This window comes from Leuciscus leuciscus (genome assembly GCF_965113295.1).
Source record: "Leuciscus leuciscus genome assembly, chromosome: 7".
In the NCBI taxonomy this organism is placed as follows: Eukaryota; Metazoa; Chordata; class Actinopteri; order Cypriniformes; family Leuciscidae; genus Leuciscus; species Leuciscus leuciscus.
This window is the reverse complement of record NC_138731.1, coordinates 34,126,447-34,145,344: the sequence shown is the minus strand read 5'-3', so window position 1 is coordinate 34,145,344 and position 18,898 is coordinate 34,126,447. Positions and strand designations below refer to the sequence as shown.

Below are 18,898 nucleotides of genomic sequence, written 5' to 3'. Positions count from 1 at the left end.
GTGTGTGTGTGTGTGTGTGTGTGTGTGTGTGTGTGTGTGTGTGTGTGTGTGTGTGTGTGTGTGTGCACAAGTGGAGAGAAGTGGAATATCTAAGGTTTGACTTTGAATCCACCGAGAACGTTTTATATTATTTTTTGCAACTTTTTATATTACTCTAATAATTATTATAAATATGACAAAGCTTGTCACTTCAATAGCTTGTCAGAGATAGGCCTATAATAAATAGAACTGAATAAAATAAACTTTTACTTGAATGGTAAACCATACATTTTACCAATATATTAATTTGTAAGTCAAACAAAACAATGATATACGGTGTCATAATCTTATAATGCACAAAAATAAATCTAAATAACAGGGGAATAAGGAAATGTACACTTAAGAGTATTAACAGTAGCCTATAAATACAGCAAGAATATGATCGCAAACAACTTAAAGGGTTAGTTCACCCACTTTCAAGATGTTCCAAACCTGTATGAGTTGAACACAAAATAAAATATTTTGAAGAATGTTGGTAACTCAACAGTTGACGGTAGTCATTGACTTCCGTAGTAGGCCTTTTTTTTTTTCCTACTATGGAAGTCAATGGGTGCCGTCTACTGTCGGATTGTGGATTTTTATATATATATATATATATATATATATATATATATATATATATATATATATATATATATATATATATATATATATATATATATATATATATATATCTATCTTCTTTTGTGTTCAACAGAATAAAGAAAGTCATACAGGTTTGAAATAACTTAGGAGTGAGTAGCCTAAGTAATTTTTCATGGGGTGAACTAACCCTTTAATACAAAGATGTTCCTGAATCATTAACACATGGAATAATGTATGTGTGTAGGATACATTGGTGTACAAAAACGGCAGATTTTAGAATAAAATATATTTTTTAACCATAAGTCTTTATCTCATCATCATATTGTTCTATTAAATGAATCAGTATTTTGTTAAAAGCAAAGCTAAAAAAAAAATCGGGAAAGAAATTCAAATATACTTTTCATCATTGGTTGCTTTTGCCTCCCTTGCATGTTTTACTCTGCTTGTAAGGAAACCATGACAATGTGGGAAACCAAGAACAACGCCAGGAAACCTACAAGTGGCTAAAAGATAAATATGCTGGTGTTGAGCTGGAGCCAGTGAGTGCAAAGAAGGGTTACCATATAGTTTTGAAGTTATCCTATAACATTATTGGTATTATGCAACATTATAATTGTTAGCTTATGCCTAAATATTAAATTTTAAAGCTGTTGCTCTGTAAATCTGAACGCTTAACATGAGGTCTTAGGACCAATTATGCAAGAGCTTTGGCAGTAGTCTGTGTATATGGCTAAGCCACACTTTTCTGACACCAAACATTCTTAAATGCCTGAGAAATATCCATCACATGGAAAAGAAAGAGCTGCAAATGGTGTGAAGCAAGGCCACTTCAATGGGTTTTCCAATTTCATTTGATGCATTGCTTTTATTTTATGTGTAAGCCTGTCATTACAAACGGTTATATCACTCAAGCACCCGGTGTGTTATCTGTTTATACCAAAGGGACACAGGTGCTACCTTATAACAAATGCATTGTAATTCTCCCCTTTCAATCCCTTTGATCTGATCACAAATCCATTAAAGGCATTTCTCTCATTGGGACATATCAAAGACCAGCTCTTTTTTCTCTTGATCTCCGTCCAGCTTGCATTCACCATCTCCCCATTTCAGATGTCCATAGAAGTCCAAATATAGACCACACATCTTTTTAAACAGGTCAGATACACTGTCTTTTCATGGATCCTATTATAAACAAACACAAACGTGTCACGCTATAGACAAGGTTTCAGATAACACCATCCATACCCTGGACTGAGATACAATGGCCACTGTAACGGTCCTGTCGGTTGATGGAAAAGCCATTACTTCTTTCTAGAAGAGCATTAGTGCTGGTGGGCATTCTGTCTGTGGCTCACTTTACTGATGCCTGTTGATAATGATGTGTCAAAACCTGTTAGACAATGAGAAAATGAATGATTGGGGATGTGATCTTAGGCATGACAGCAAACAGAATAGCACTTCATATTAACATGCATGGCATACTAAACAGCATGTTTGACAAAATCCATCTTTATAAAGGCAAAACAGATGCTTTTATGTGCATAAAGTGGAACTATTTATTTTGCATTTAATATACAATGGGAAATTGACTAAATTGAATCCTAAAAGCATGGGGTAAATAAATGTAATGGCTATGGTGTTGGATCTAAAATGTCAGTGTTGAATTGTATTGGTTAAAGTTTCATTGTAAAAATCCTGTTAAATTTACAGTAGAAAATTGGCAGCTGTTTTTGCCACAAATACACTGTTAAAAATCTGGTGACAATGGCTATTACATACCATATTTTAAAACTATAAATTATATACTAAATTTGGGCTTTTCACACCGTATTTTCTTACTTCTGCAGAACACAAAAGAACATATTTTGAAGAATGTTGGTAACCAAACAAAGTTGGTGACCACTGTATGAAAAAATGTTTTTTAGACATTTCTCAAAATGTCTTATTTTATGTTCCACAGAAGAAAGAAAGTCCACCACGTTTGGATTGACATGAAGTTGAGTAGATGATGACAGAATATTCATTTTTTAGGTAAACTACCCTTTAAGTGTTGACTTTGGATTAGATGTTCTGGCTAAAAATCCTTAGGAAAAAATATAAACAGACACAAATGAGTTGTGTCGAGCTGTAAAAAAAAAATATTGGCATAGGTCTTGTAAAATTCTAATGAGAATGTTTGAGTTCATATTGAATCTCAGACTTTTTATTAGACTTTGGCATCCTGGCATCTAAGGATCGTCTGCTCACAATCCAAGCATGTAAACAAACAAAAAAATATCTTTGGCTTTCTATATTTATCTCTTTCGACATGGGCTGGGTTTCCTAAAGACCCAACTTTGCTGTCATACTCCAGTTATCTTACTCCTCACATACTCTGGGTTTCTATCTCTCTTTGCATATTGTAACTGTCAGTCTATATCTGTGTCAAAGACAGATGGTTCATCTTCATGTCAGTCCCGTTGTCACACCAGCCTTTCTAGCTTCTTTCCTCTGCACCCCATGCATTTCTCGTTTATCAGTGCACCTGTCACCACTGTCTGTCTCTCTCTCAGACTATGCCACTCCATCTTGTCTTGATCCTGAACATCTTCGATTGAAGCCCTTTGATGTTAGCTCTGTCTCCAGCTCTAAAAAGATGCAACAGATGTGAAAGTATATCTCAACACTGAATGTAACAGATGATCCAAATTTGTCACATGAAAGGAATAGTTCCCCAAAACTGAAAATTCATGCTTTACGCAGCCTCACATTTTTTCTAAACCCCCAAATATAATCTGATGTATTTTTAAAAATATATTTAAATATATACAAAATACACAAAAAGGGACAATAAATAAATGAACAAAAATATTAAATATTTAAATATTTCTAATATATATTGATCAATTTCAATACATTAGGAAAATTATTATATTTACATCAATTATTTTTATTTAATTGACTTTATATAGTTGTAAGCTGTACACTTATATTTAAGCCTATAAAATAATAAAATAATTTCCACTCATATATTTTGGATACATTTTAATATATTTTCAATACAGATCGCAATCATGCTGTACATCAAACGCATCCCGCCGTGTATTAAGAATCTACTAAATACAAAATTAGTTGATTTCTTTGGATAATATTCGTATAGAAATCTCTACATGTTGTACATTTTTACTTAAATTTTGACTTAAAAAAATTACTTACATTTTGATCTTTTCATACCACAAATACATCATATGGCTTCAAAAGCTATGGAATGCAGCACACAAGTTGTACAGACTCATTTTATGATATTTCTGTGGTCCTTGTTTGTGCTTTTTGGAGTTTGGCAGCCAACAGTCATTAGAAAAGGTCATGGGTATTTTCTTTTTTTTAAATTGAGATTTATATATTTTCTGAAAGCTGAATAAATAAGATTTCCATTGATGTATGGTTGACAATATTTGACCGAGATACAACTATTTGAAAATCTGGAATCTGAGGGTGCAAAAAAAATCTAAATATTGAGAAAATCGCGTTTAAAGTTCTACATTTCTGTTGACTGCATCCACTCACAAAAATATTTTTTTATATATATTTAAGGTATGAGATTTACAAAATATCTTCATGGATCATGATCTTTACTTAATATCCTAATGATTTTTGGGATAAAAGAAAAATCTATAATTTTGACCCATACAATGTTTTGTTGGCTATTGCCACAAATATACTCGTGCGACATATGACTGGTTTTGTGGTCCAGTGTCACATATATAAAGAAATTACAGGATAAAGGTTTAAAATGACATGAGGGTGATTAAATAATGACAAAATTATCATTTCTGGGCAATCTATTCCTTAGTTCGATAGCTATATCTTGCACTCAATGGTAATATTTATACAACATATGGCTGATAGTAGCAGCAGAAAGTATGTTTGCATTTGACGTTTATGGGAAACGAGTCTATTCCTCAAAGCTCCACATAATAGCTCATGCCACCCAGATGACATAATGTCCAGGGAAAACTGTCTCACACTGAAACCATTATGCCATCGTACCAGCAGGATGTTACGCACAATTGTCCCTTTTCAAAGCCAGCGTGAAAGAAAGCGTGTAACAAAGAGTGAAAGAGAGGGTCACTATGTTTACCGCCATCCAAGGGAATGTTCCCTCAACCATTCACTGAGGCAGTTGCAGGGTTCTCCTCTTTTTGTGTGCACTCACTAAACTCAATCTTCCTCAAGGCCAAGGGTAATTCATCCCTGGACTCATACTTGCATGATGCAAAACATGAGTCGTGCACAATTTTTATTGGATACTAGTCGTAACCAATCTAGTAGAAAAGAGATGAAATAGATAGAATGATAGAGAGAAAAAGAAAGGGTGAAAGAGAGATAGCGGGAGGATGAGGGTCTCCCAGTCAATTGCAATGCATGAGCGTGCGCCTGGCAACCCAAACAAAGAGCCGCTTGTTTCTTGAAATTCACTGAGAGTGGGGAAAAAAACTGCATTAAAACAAATGGCACAACATATAAACAAAACCAGAGGAGCTATAAGCACAAAACAGGCCCAAAGGGCAGAACTTTCCAATGTGTTTGAAAGAGAAGAGTGGGGAAGTTCAGCACTTCCAGAACTGAAGACGAATGTCAAAACTATAATTAACAAAGGTTAATGTTAGTTAATGCATTAAATAATGTTTAACAAATGACTCTAGAGAGAGCCATCTATTGAAACCATTCATTTCAGTAGTTGGTGAGGGACTCGGCGGATGATTTGAAATCTGCCATCTTGCTTGTTGGTGCTCAGTTCTGCTGATGAACACGCTTTTAGCTGGCAGAATTGTGTAGTTATAGCATCTACTGAAGCAGCAGGAGATAACTACGGAAGCTAACAAGCTAAACAACTGACTACCTGAGTAAAACACACAGTAATATCACATATTTTAGCATGTATTTGTTTGTTTTTTTGTTGTTGTATTATTTTAATTTAGCTGGTTAGCATGAGAAGTAAGCCCCGGCTGCAAGCTATTTTGTTTTTAGTCAAGATGGCGTCAATTTGCTAGTCACTCTCAGTTTAAACATCTCAATCACAGAGTCCTTTTGAATGAAAGATTACAGCTAAACTAAAGATGAAAGAGTAGAGATATATGAAAAATATAATGTAACAGACATGATGGAGCTGTTTGATGAAGGAATATAGAAGGAAAACTTGTCTGCTTATTTTAGTTTAGCTAGTTAGCATGAGAAGTAAGCCCCCTGCTGCTAGCTATTTTGTTTTTAGTCAAGATGGTGTCAATTTGCTACTCAGTCACTCACAGCTTAAACATCTCTGTCCCAGAAATGTCCTTATGAATGAAAGATTACAGCAAAGCTAAAGATAAAAGAGATATATGAAAAATAGGATGTAACAGACAGATGATGGAGCTGTTTGATGAAGGAATATTATAGAAGGAAATCTTGTCTGATGTTTAGTTTTCACAAACTCACAGTTCTGGCACCATGCAATCCTGTCACCTCAGGGAGAGAAAACATTCAATTTGTGCTGAGAAAAGCTAGATTACAGACAGTTTTTCACTATAAGAAAGTTTATGGCTCCCGGCCTCAGTTTTCCGCTTATCAACTTCTGCACTGAAGAGCTACAGAGAAAGCAGAGTGGATATTACTCAACACTTCATAAAATGTGGCTGTTGGATATATTGACAGATGTTTTGGACTGTTATTGTCAGATTGAACCTTAAATGAAGGTTAGCTTCTCAAAAATATACACTCATATAGACAAGATAAACAAACTCAAGAAGGCCTGTGTCATAACCATGCAGCATGTCTGGTAATGTAGGGGAGCGCGGGGCACAACCTAACGCGGGGCTAGTTGTAACACGCTTGTTCTAAATACTTCCGCACATGCTTGGATGATGAAACTTTGTGTATTTACTAGTTGCCATATCAACACTATATAGAAAAAAAAATTCCGCCAAATTTTTATTTTTTTTTTGGAAGATATCCATAGACATTTATTAAACCATAGCAAAAGTAAATTTCTTACTTAAGTAAATTTTTCATCTCTATTTTTTGCGTTTATTTAAAATAAGACAAATCTGATATTATTTTAATCTCCAAGATGTTATTTAACAGTTGAGATAGTTATTTAATGCTTCGCTAACTAGCAGAAGAAACTAGCAGGGTTTAAATCCCAGTTGTGCAGGTGGGGCATGTTGTCACACTGCATTACAATGTGCCCCTATTAGAAATATGCTATTATATTCTATACTTTTATTAATTTTATTGAGAAAACGTGAGAGAAAGGCGAATAAAGACTGAGAGTCAATGTTCAGAAATGACTAATTATTTATTTGTTTTGAACTAGCTGTGTTTTTCTGTGTTTGTAGTCAAAACTCAAAAATGAGTTTATATTTAATTATTAAAAATTGTCATTATTTTATATGAAAAAGTTTTTTAATTGTATTTTATTTAGAAAATATTTTAGTTTGTTTTGTATATATTTTTTATTAGATCAGATAACATTTTAAGCTGTCATATGCTATGTTAGAATGTGCCCCTCACATGTTACAATGTACCCCACCTATGGGGCATGTTGTCACATTTCACTTCCATTCCTTCAGGGGTATATCAAGAAAAAAGTATATACTGTATTAATAAAACAAAAACACATAATTGTACTAGACATGTGGGAAATTAATGTGGGAAAAAATAAATACTCTGAACCAGTAGATTAACACAAACTGAGAAAGTCAAAAAGCGTTACTTTGTGCCCCGCTCTCCCCTAAGTACTGACACATTTATGATTGATTAAAAACCAAATACTGTCTTCCCTGACTATTTTTGTTGATTAATTATACACTCCTAAAAACAAAGGTTTTATCACACTTATTCAGTTGTGTTAGCACTTAGTTTCATTTCCATGGACTTTGTTTGTATTCATGAGTCACGTGTGTTCTTTGTCTTTGTTTCCCGCCACTCTTCTGTTTCCATGGACACTAACTATTCCTCTCAGCTGCTCATCATTTAGTTCGTCACCACTGTGTATTTAAGTTCTTTGTTCACTATTCACTTGTCAGTTATTATTTTTGTTGGTGCACGCTGATATGCCTGCTGCCTTCTAGTTTAATAATATTTTATAATCCTGTCGCCCGTCTTCATCAATGGTTCCATGAAGAACCGTTAACATCCACAACCCCATTACTGAAAGGTTCTTTGGGGAACCAACAATGATTCTTTTATGGAAAACCCATTTTTGGAATCTTAATGAATGCCCAACAAATGAAGAAGTTCATTATAATCTAGAGTCTAGAGTAGACTGTGCATTGTCCATTAACCTTATTTACATCAATTCATATCAGTATTTATCTACACTGTAAAAAATGTCTAACCTCTCCAAGTCAACATTTTCTAGTGACTGGTCACATCTAAATTTTTAAATTGCCCCAAGTGCAATTCTTGTTGCAATAGTCTGTTAACATTGGCTCAATGAGAAATAATACGTCAGACTTATTGCAAAATTATCAGTCACTAGAAATTTTTGACTTGGGGATGTAATTTTTTTTTACAGTGTACACTAAATAAAATATTTGACAATCAAGATTTTGCAATTTCTTTTAGCAGAATTCAGCTTTGTAATCTGACTTTTTAATATCGCTGAACTAGAGTGATTGAGATTTGGTGATTGAGATTTGTAAATTACATTTGCTTTGATGTTGTTTTGTGTCAGTTTTGGAGCTTGTCTGGTGTCTAAATGCTATTTTTGTATATAGTGAACATAGTGATATAGAATATAGAATATAATGCTATTTTTGTATATAGTGAACTTCCATTTAAATGGAAGAAAGAAAGTCAAATGGGTTTGAAATGACATAGGGGTGAGTAAATACTGACAGAAATCTTCTTTGGGTGAACTAATCCATGCATGTCAGATCACTATGTCTCAGTTAATCTGGTTTGTTACCGTTTTGTATCAAAATATGTCCTGAAAATTAAAGTAATAGTTCTTTATTACTGACTTTTGCAAATTGCAAATTAACCTGGCTCACCATGTTTAAGATCTAACAAATATTGCTGTAATCACAGTGCCCTCTGCTGGAGAACAGAACTAAGGGTTCCTGTCAGATGTTATGAAAGACCAGCATGTAAAATAATCAATTATCTTATTTGAACAGATCTTCTTCAATGGGCCACATGAGAAGATTTTATTCAGTGCTTTTTCTTTTCTTTTCTTTTTTTTTGAAAAGCATAGGGGACATGATAGGTGGTTTGGAAATAATAAAATGAAACAAAAATAAAATAAAATAATAAAATGGTAACACTTTACAATAATGTTTAATTTCTTAGTATTAGTCAACTACATTAGTTAACATGAACAAACAATGATCAAGACTTCTACAGCATTTAATAATATAATTGTTAATGTTAATGGTATGTTAATTTCAACATTTATTTATAATTTTTTTCAAATCAAAATCTGTATTTGTTAAAATCAGTTAATGCACTGTGAACTAACATGACCAAACAATTAACAACAGTATTTTTATCAACTAACATTAACAAAGATTAATGAATGTTGTAAGAAATGGTAACACTTTACAATAAGGTCTCATTTGTTAACATTAGTTAACAACATTAGTTAACATGAACTAATAATGAACCAAACTTTCACAGCATTTATTAATCTTAGTTAATGCTAAGTTCAACATTTACTAATACATTATTACAATCAAAAGTTGTATTTTTAACATTAGTTAATGCACTGTGAACTAACATGAACAAACAATTAAATGTATTTTTATTAACTAACATTAACAAGATTAATAAATATTGTAACACATGTATTGCTCACTGTTAGTACAAGTTAGTTAATACATGAATTAATGTTAACAAATGAGACTGTAACGTGTCAACAATAAAAATAAATAAAAATAATAATAGTAAAACAAAGTGTGAATTGCTGATGAGAAAAATATTTAATTCAATGATTTAATTCAGTGTCTCTCATGTCATTCATTCACAATGTTGGCCTACTGTAAAAAAGCTGACATCATAATTCTGGTGAAAATTTCAGGATAAGACAGACAAAAGGAGGAAATACATACATACTTACAATAATCACAGCCTATTACCATGATCATCTCATCAATATGATGCAGTCAAAACAGAGCACAGCTAACATAGATCTATGCCATCTAACCCACAGAGGAAGTTTCTAATGAATGTATGTTCCTGGACTGTCCAGGAAATTATTGATCTTCTTTGCCACGTCATCAAGCTCATTAGTATTGCTGTATTTCAGAAGGTTGTGGGATCGTACGAAGTAATGCCGGAGATAATGCTGGCTAACACACTTATGTAGCTTTTGCACCAGCCGTAATACGCATTCCCTGAAGTCTCTCCAGTCCCTGGTGCAGGGGTACTTCTCACATGTCCAGAAAAGCAGTGTCTAGATGATGTAAGGACATTGGGAAAGTGTGTAAACTTCCTTTTGTATACAAGCAGTATGGTGTTTAACCAGCCATATTAACTGAAATCACAGGAAAGATGATAGGAGAAATGTAAAGAGGCTGTTTTGGTTGGGCTGGTACCTGTAGATGGTAGGCAGTGATGACGGGTTTGCTTCCAGGGCACCAGACGTCCTCCTTGAGCTGTCTGACCACCCGATAACACTTCCTGCGGCAACCGCCGTCCTCATCTATATTACTCAACAGCACCTGCTCTGCCCGTGAGAATGACAACAGCCAGTGGTAGTTTGATGTGGCCATTAGATTGAATCCAAACGACTGCAGGGAATTCATTGAGATTAATCAACATTGTATTAAACAGTACCCAGGCAATTTTCTGTTTACTAGTCAGTTAATAACTGATATATAGTTAATAATAAATTAATATTCAAATATACAATATATACAATATATTCAGTATATTATAAATATAAATAAATACATTTATATATATACAGACACAGACATACTAGATAGATAGATAGATGATAGATAGATAGATAGATGATAGATAGATAGATAGATAGATAGACACAAATATAACACAAAATAGCTCAAAATATATCATATAAAAATAAAAACAGGTTAAACTTTATTTTAAGTTGTAATTATGCAATTAAGTACCGAGTAATGTACTTACTATAGGGTTTAGGTTATGAGTAGGGTTTGGTTTAGGGTTAGTTGCTTGTAAATATGTATAATTTTTTACTGTTATTACTGCAGAAAGTAGGCTACATGTAACGTGCAACAAAGACGTAAAATGAAGTGTAACCTAAAAACATATTATATATAAATTATTTATGTAAATTCATATATACATCCACTGACCTTAATACATCGCGCACGCTCCATGGAGGGCCATCTCTGAAAGAGCCGGGGCCACCGAGCCCTCTTTGGCCAGTAGTTCATCAGCTCCACTGTAGGAACCAGTTCCACCTCAATTTGTGCCTCTGATGTTTCCACAGCAACACGTATCACTGATCCAACTGATTCCAGCATACTCACCTTACCTGTGAAAGAAAGGCAAAAGAAAGTTAAAACACAAAAGAAACTAGTCTATGCTGTTACACTTTAGTGCACATTCATGCTTAAAAATGATTTGCTCAAGTGGGATCTATTCCTGGATCCACATACTTATTGACCATTTTAGGATTCATTTTAAGGACAGAACTTGGGTTAAGGGCTTGAACTACATTCTTATCAAACTATCATTTCTCTCTGATCTTGTTTTTTTTTTTTTGGATAGGAATATTCACATTGTGCTATATGGTGTCCATGTGTTTGCAGAAATGTGTTTACCCTCAACACATTGAACCTGTGGGTCAAATGAGAAAACAGTGACTTTAAAAGCCCTGCCTGTCAACTTCACTTCACACTGTTTCATTCTAAAGATTTCCTTTGCTACAACTCATCTGTTATAATAGCTGCATACAAGCTTTTATTGATTGCATTACAAATACTTACAGTGGGATCCAAAAGAAAACACTTACATTTTTCTAATGTAATACAATGGTTTTCATTACAAATTATATTCTAAAAACTGTAAAGAAAAGTTCAATTGAACAATGCCGTTAATGTGGCTAATGTCAGAAATTAACTTAATATAATTATTAAATAAATATTAATTTAGCAAATTCTTCCAAAATCCTAAAACATTTAGTATATTTTCAGGTTTAAATTATATTTTGGATCTCTGATTTTCAATGTGGCTTTAAAAACCCTACTGTATATAAAACATTATAAATTAGTGAGTCAGCAAGTATTGTACCACGTAACAAGATTGTAGGTAGTGTAACAAACAATCAAAACAATAAAACGATGGATGGATGGGTGAGTGGGTGGGAGGATGGATGGATGGATGGATGGATGGATGGATGGATGGATTGATGGCGGATGGATGGATTGATGGCGGGTGGATGGGTGAGTGGGTGGATGAATGGGTGGATGGATTGATGGATGGATGGATGGATGGATGGATTGATGGCGGATGGATGGATGGAGTGAGTGGGTGGGTGGGTGGGTGGATGTGTAATCCCAAAACAGTTGCATATCAATAGAATATTATTAGTTGAGTTTTTTCATCATTCATTAGACAATGTGTGAAAAATTAAAAGTAACCTTGAAAAACGGATAGAAATATAACTAAGAAATCTCTTCTCTCTCTTGCTGTGTGAGTAAACAAGGGGACACTATAAAAACACCAACTTGTTAGTCCACAGGTCTTTATGGATGTCTCCAGATGCTCTTTGAAGATGTTCACCACCTTGGCTGGCACAATATCACCCTCAATGGTCATGCAAGCATCCTGCCACTCCTGACTCGGGTTGACGAAACTCTCCAGCTCCAGCCACTGGTAGAGCTTCTCTGGCTCACGGACCGGTGAGAGGAGACGAGACCCGCTCAGTGAGTAGTAACGCCACTGACGTGTTCGCCTCACCTTATAACCCATCAGGCCCTGTAGAGGCACTGAGATCAGGTACAGAGTTGGAGTGAGCACCTGCCAAAATGAGCCATAAATCTATCAGTATTTACACAAAGCAATGAAAAAGCAGATGTACAATGTCTTACTTGTACATTCATGTTAAAGGGATACTCCACTTTAAAATGAAAATGCTGTCATCATATACTCACCCTCATGTTGTTTCAAACCTGTGTGAATTTCTTTCTTCTGCTGAACAGAAAGGAAGATATTTAGAAGAATGTCAGTAACCAGACAGTTTCTGGTCTCATTGACTTCCATAGTAGGAAAGAAATATACTATGGAAGTCAATGAGACCAGGAACTGTCTGGTTACTGATATTCTTCTAAATATCTTCCTTTCTGTTCAGCAGAAGAAAGAAATTCACACAGGTTTGAAACAACATGAGGGTGAGTATATGATGACAGAATTTTCATTTTAAAGTGGAGTATCCCTTTAAAGTTATACTACAGCGGTTTGGTTTTGTTGCTTACTTGGATGGCGGGGTTGTATGCACATCTTCCCCGGAGTAATGCAGACCATTTTGAAACTAAAGCCGTCTGGTCCTAAATCGGATTGTGGACACCAGAGGAATTATAATGTTACAAAAGCATCCATAATTAAATGTTACTATTTGCATAATAGACAAGAAGTCTACATGAAGTATTACTTTGAGGCTGGCATTACGAACTCCAGAGTTTGCAATGGACTGGAAACGAGCATCCTTTGAGCTGACCTCAGCCGTAAGATCGTTTATGATTTTCTGCACATTTTCTACAGACTTTGAAACCTGCCGATGTCTGAGATCCACCTGACAATAACACATTCGACCGCCATTAATACAGAAGAACAAAATTAGTATCTTGTAAACAAGCCCAAACAGTGTCATTAAAGCTATCTGATTAAATAAAATAAAATGTAAAATTCTTTAAGCTACCCAAAGTTATTTTTTAAGCTATCTAACTGCAGATAAAATAAAATATTAAAATAAGATACATTTAGATCTTAGTGCTTAATAAAACCCATGACAGCGTAAATAGGTCACCTGATTTTGCAAATAGTTGTCCAGATCTTCATCTGTGAAGTTGGTCATTTTACAGTCTATCCTTAGAATCTGTGTTCTCTTCGAATGCTATTTTTAAGTCTTCTTTCCAGCAGCAGAGCTTGACATAAGGTCTTTGTGGTCCTTTTTTTGCAGTTCTTTTGTGTCCCAGTGTACGTGTGACACAGATTGCACGAGGGAAAAGCACTTCAGCAGAGACCCATTGATCTCACAATATTGATTTCTGAGATGCTAAAAAGCTCCCATGTTCCTCTGGGCAAATGAGTTCACCAATTGCTTACTCACATGGCAGATCACACACATAGAGAAATTTGAATGTAAACATTTGTTTCGTTTTAATCTAGCCTTCATTAGATCTAGGTGGTATAAACAAACATACAACTAGACAACGCTTTCTAAAATTTTTGCTTTTATGTCAGTCTGAATATATCAAATATAAGCTAATTTCAGCAATATCATCAAATAGATGTTATATAAATATAATAAAAAATAAAAAATAATCTAAGTCCACTTTTTTTTTAAGCTAGCAAATTAATTTTAGGATTTTTAAAAAATAAAACCAATCCACATTGGGGTCCAATTTATTTTATTTTTTTTTAATTATTTTTTTATTTAGCCTGGAAATAAACAAAGTTTAGGACTTTGAAAAAATTTAAAACAAAGAGGGGTTCTGGCATAAAATGAATAAGAAAAATTCATGAGTTCATGCAGCTTGAGCACTGTTATTATAGTAAAAAAGGGACAAACCAAATATAATGATAAAATGATGATCATTTTTAATGAAATGGACTTTTGGACCCCTCAGTATGTCATTAGCTCATTCACCACAATGCACTACATGTGCATGAATTGGCTGGCTTCTTACACAGTCCAATTTAGTAGAGTTCATGTGATCGCAATATGGAAAAACATTGTTCCAGTCACTTGCACTCCACCCATTAACACACATTAACCTTCTGCTGTCAGTGGTGGAGAGAAAGTGAGCTAATGTCATCTGGGTCTGGCCAATTATTAAGGCAGTGTAATACTAATTCATTAACATCATAAATAGGCCTAACACTTATTTATGCAATTAGATGGAGCAAATGATGAACCCTGCTGGAAAAAAAACACCTCAAACCAGCCTGGAAAAGCAGTCTCTCAAAAGCATTGTAAGCCTATCACAGAACTATTGGCAACAATGGTCTCTATAAGATCAACTTAGCTCACAATCCTTTTGGGAAACACATCCCTGGCCCTGGATTGTTTCCAGAATGGTCACATTTTCTCCAGACTAAATCACTGTGCAAAGAGGACAGCAGTAGGCTAGTCTAGATATATTTTTAATAAATACTTTTTTTAAAGAGAAAGAATTAAGCCTGTTATAATGTCTCTAATAGTCAGCTGTTGATTTTTGTCGCCATCTAAAGGACAAATTAGATCACGCGCTTTACCCTGGAAACAGTGACTACATTTCCCAGCAAGCTGTTCGACATTAATATATAACAACAAACTCCAGTGCATTTTTCTTTCAAAACGGTGTCATATATATAACCTAAATACATGGTGACCTAACTCACGCTGCAGTGGAGAAATCCGAGCTTGGTATGTCCTTGTTATACTGTTTTTAGGCTGAATGACCCAAATGTGTTCATGTTTGATATGTAGTTTTGAGCATACTACAACAAACCTGTCCAATAACACTGGAGTATTTTGTGGACTATAATCAAATAGGTTTATCGTAATCATCTAGAAACACTAGCGCACGAGTTATTGACAACACTATGTAAAATCTGACGTAGCAATAAGCTATTATGCTAACAAGTAATAACACTATATGAAATGTATGCCATTGTGCCCTAATTTCATTGACGGTTTTCCGCCAAAATAAAAGCTCGACGGTTTAACTTTTGAAGATATCAGGAGACATATCATAAATATTAGTGCTGTCATTTTTATTTTTTATACACTAATATTATTATATTTGTCTCAAATCTTAGATTTTTCCAGTGACATATCGTCCCCTTGGAATGATAAGGTTCTATCTGCGTTCTGAGCAGTTTTGAGATATTGAGCTTTAAAGGTTTTGCATTCCATTCGACTGTGTAGAAAGAACTTTTTTATTTTCTAAATAAAAAGTTCCAAAATGTACACAACTTAAAAAAAAAACATCATCACATAATGTAAAGAAGTGGTCACAGAATAAGAATATGTGAATAACTAAATTTTGACAAAAATGTCAGATAGAACCTTATAATTCCAAGGGGACGATATTACAATATTCGTATTTATTTTGTATAACTTTGCATAACTTAGTGTTTGGTTTGATAGTTTATTTCTAAAGCAATGAATGAATACAAAAAATGTAACTCAAATGTTAATTATTTTCAGCTTTATCTTGTAATTTCAGTATATTCCGGTGCTGTTTGCATATTGGCACAATGAACTGCTGGCTATTGTTACGGTTACACAGCGGGGACCTTCGCATTTCTCTCCTGCCTCTGTACTGTTCCCTCAGCCAGCGAGCCCTCAGCTCTAGAGCTAACATCCACAGCTTGAGAGAGAGCTACCGTCTGCTGCAGCTGCCTGACGATGGAGCCAGCGGGCCTGCAGAGGTCAAGGAGGCTTACCTACGCATGGCCAAACTCTACCATCCAGATTCCGGTGCTCCCACGGCAGATGCGGCTCTTTTTTCTCAGATAGAGGAGGCCTATCGGGCTGTGCTTACTCACCTCGGCCGGCAGAAGTCTGTCTCACAGTACAACCAATCGCTGGAGGAAGAAGAGGATGATAAAGTTAAAGGTAATGCCCCTCAACACAGACATTACCTCAGTTTTGAAGGAGTTGGTTCTGGCACTCCCAGTCAAAGAGAACGACAGTACCGGCAGATTCGCGTTGACCGCGCCACCGACCAGGTTCTGGAGTACAGACGCAAGGAGATGGAGAAGGCGGCAGCGGAAGAAGGAGCCATTGTGACCCGGGATGCACGCTTGCGCAGCAAGAAGATCAAAATCACTCAGGCGGTAGAGAGGCTGGTTGAGGACCTCATCCAGGAGTCTATGGCCCGTGGAGACTTCCAGAACCTCAGTGGCACCGGCAAACCGCTCAACAAGTTTGATCATAACCCGTATATGGACCCCATGACTCACAACCTCAACAGAATCCTCATTGACAACGGTTACCAGCCTGAATGGATTGTGGTACAGAAGGAGATCAGGGAAACCATCTCTAAAATGAGGGAAAAGTTGCAGAAGGTCAGGGCCAGGCTGGGGGAACCCATGAGACACTCTGAAACCCTCCAGTGGAAGGAGCACTGCGCTGTGTTTGCTGATGAACTGGGGAAACTCAACAAGAAAGTGGACAATTTCAACCTAATTGTCCCTCTCATGAGCAGGCAGATGGTGCATTATAGCCTGAAGAGAGAGCTGGAGAAAATACTGAAAACTGATCAGCTGCTCAGGCAAGAGAAGGAAAGAGAGAAAGAAATGAAGCAAGATGAGCAGATGGAGACAGCAAGAACATCTCAGCACACCAGACAAGGACTCATCACATGGATGCAGAATCTACTTAAATGAGGCTGCATTCAAAAATGCAGAGTTGTAATTCACCTATTGGCCTATTATTAGTGTGATTCAAATTTATTTGCCCCTTCCATGTTCTTATTATAAGTGTAATAAAGTATGAAACAATTATTGTCTTGCTTATTAAACACTATCAGAAGATTAAAGGCAATAAATAATACCTTGTTGTTGATGAATAAATACTAAATATAAATATGTAACATATTGTTTGAAAATCCTACCAGAAATCTCAAACATTCCATGACCTTACAGATGCCAATTGCACATGTTCATTTTGTTACAACAAATGCCTACAGGAATAACACACTGATCCAACAAAATCCCTCAACTGTTGGAGGCTGGTGTTTGTTGGGATATTGTGCACTAGCCTTAAGACTGCAGTTGAGATGAACCTGTACCATTTATAAAACAAAACTGAATGTTGAATTCAATTAAATGAACATTAACAACAGAGACATATAAATATATATATTTTTCGATTTAATGAAACAGAAAATCAAATTTATACTCTGTATGGAGATAAAAGAAGTCAACAATAGTAATCTAGGCCCACTCCTGGTGTCTTCCACTGTACCCTGGAAGGTGTCCCAGAGCAGACGGGTTGCTGATGACAACAGGAGATGCTATACTACCCCAGTCTTTGGCTATATACTGATGATACGGATCCTGTGAGTTCTCCACCTTCTTTGAGCGGATATAGCTGAACATGATGCCAAAGGTAAAGAAACTGAAGAGTCCCACCATCAGACAGATGTAGATCATGCCGTGACCTTGATCATTTACCGGAGTTCCACTCAGATGCAAAGGTGGATGATGTGGAGGCACGTATGGAGCTGCTCCCATTGCCCATGTCTCATTGAAGTAGTGCTGCAACCAGGATACCAGCAGAGAATGCACAACTGTGTAGTTCTGCTCTAGCATTCTTCCCACTGTTGATTTAGACATCAAACTCAATAAATACAGATAGAATCCATCATTATTATTTTTCATAACTTATTTAATTTATCTGATGGAATACTTATAAATATATTAAACCAGTCAAAAGTTTGAACACACTTGACTGAATTATTTCCTCATCTTACTATTTTGATCTAAATGCTAAAGCCTAAATGTTTGAAAATAATTGTACTTATGTATACACACTAGTTTGAGATCTGTAAGATAAAAAATAAAAAAAATAAAAAAAAACTTTTATTCTGCAATGATGAATTAAAGTGACATTAAAGACATTTTTAATTCGACAAAAGATTTATATTTCAAATAAATGCTGCTCCTTTGATCTTTCTTGTGCTAAAAGAATTGTGGAAAAAAGTATTACGGTTTCCACAATAATGTTAAACAGCATAATGGTTCAATATTATAAATCAGCATTGAACGCTTTCTGAAGGATCATGTGCACTGAAGACTGGAGTACAGCCTGCTGAATAAATTACATTTAGCTATATATTAAAATATAATTAATAACATAAAAATAATACTCAAGCATTGGCGAATGGTATGCAAAATTGATACATAAAAAGTACATATATTTTATTTAAAATTGGAAAATTAAACCTTGTGCAGGCAATGCAGCCAACAAGTGCTCAGTATAAAATATAATCAAATATATATATATATATATATATATATACACACACACACACACATATATATATTTCAGTAAGAAAAGAATATTATATAAAATCATATGATTATAACAAACATACCTTATAGTCTTTGG

At 35.0% G+C, this 18,898-nt stretch overlaps 2 protein-coding genes across 2 annotated transcripts; one reads left to right on the top strand and one right to left on the bottom strand.

Annotated features, from left to right (window-relative positions):
* Positions 1–9,376: 9,376 nt before the first annotated feature.
* On the bottom strand, positions 9,377–14,094 carry mab21l3 (mab-21-like 3). The gene is made up of 7 exons (XM_082175963.1): positions 13,601–14,094; positions 13,226–13,366; positions 13,050–13,121; positions 12,303–12,594; positions 10,926–11,107; positions 10,182–10,376; positions 9,377–10,039 (listed from the first exon to the last, which is right to left on the bottom strand). The coding sequence occupies exons 1-7, from the start codon at positions 13,646–13,648 to the stop codon at positions 9,806–9,808; spliced, it is 1,164 nt and encodes a 387-aa protein (XP_082032089.1). The 5' UTR covers positions 13,649–14,094; the 3' UTR covers positions 9,377–9,805.
* Positions 14,095–14,774: 680 nt separating this feature from the next.
* Positions 14,775–17,287, top strand: dnajc28 (DnaJ (Hsp40) homolog, subfamily C, member 28). The gene is made up of 2 exons (XM_082175964.1): positions 14,775–15,202; positions 16,008–17,287. Exon 2 carries the CDS (start codon positions 16,039–16,041, stop codon positions 17,170–17,172), a length of 1,134 nt encoding a protein of 377 aa, XP_082032090.1. The 5' UTR covers positions 14,775–15,202; positions 16,008–16,038; the 3' UTR covers positions 17,173–17,287.
* The last annotated feature ends 1,611 nt before the right edge of the window (positions 17,288–18,898 follow it).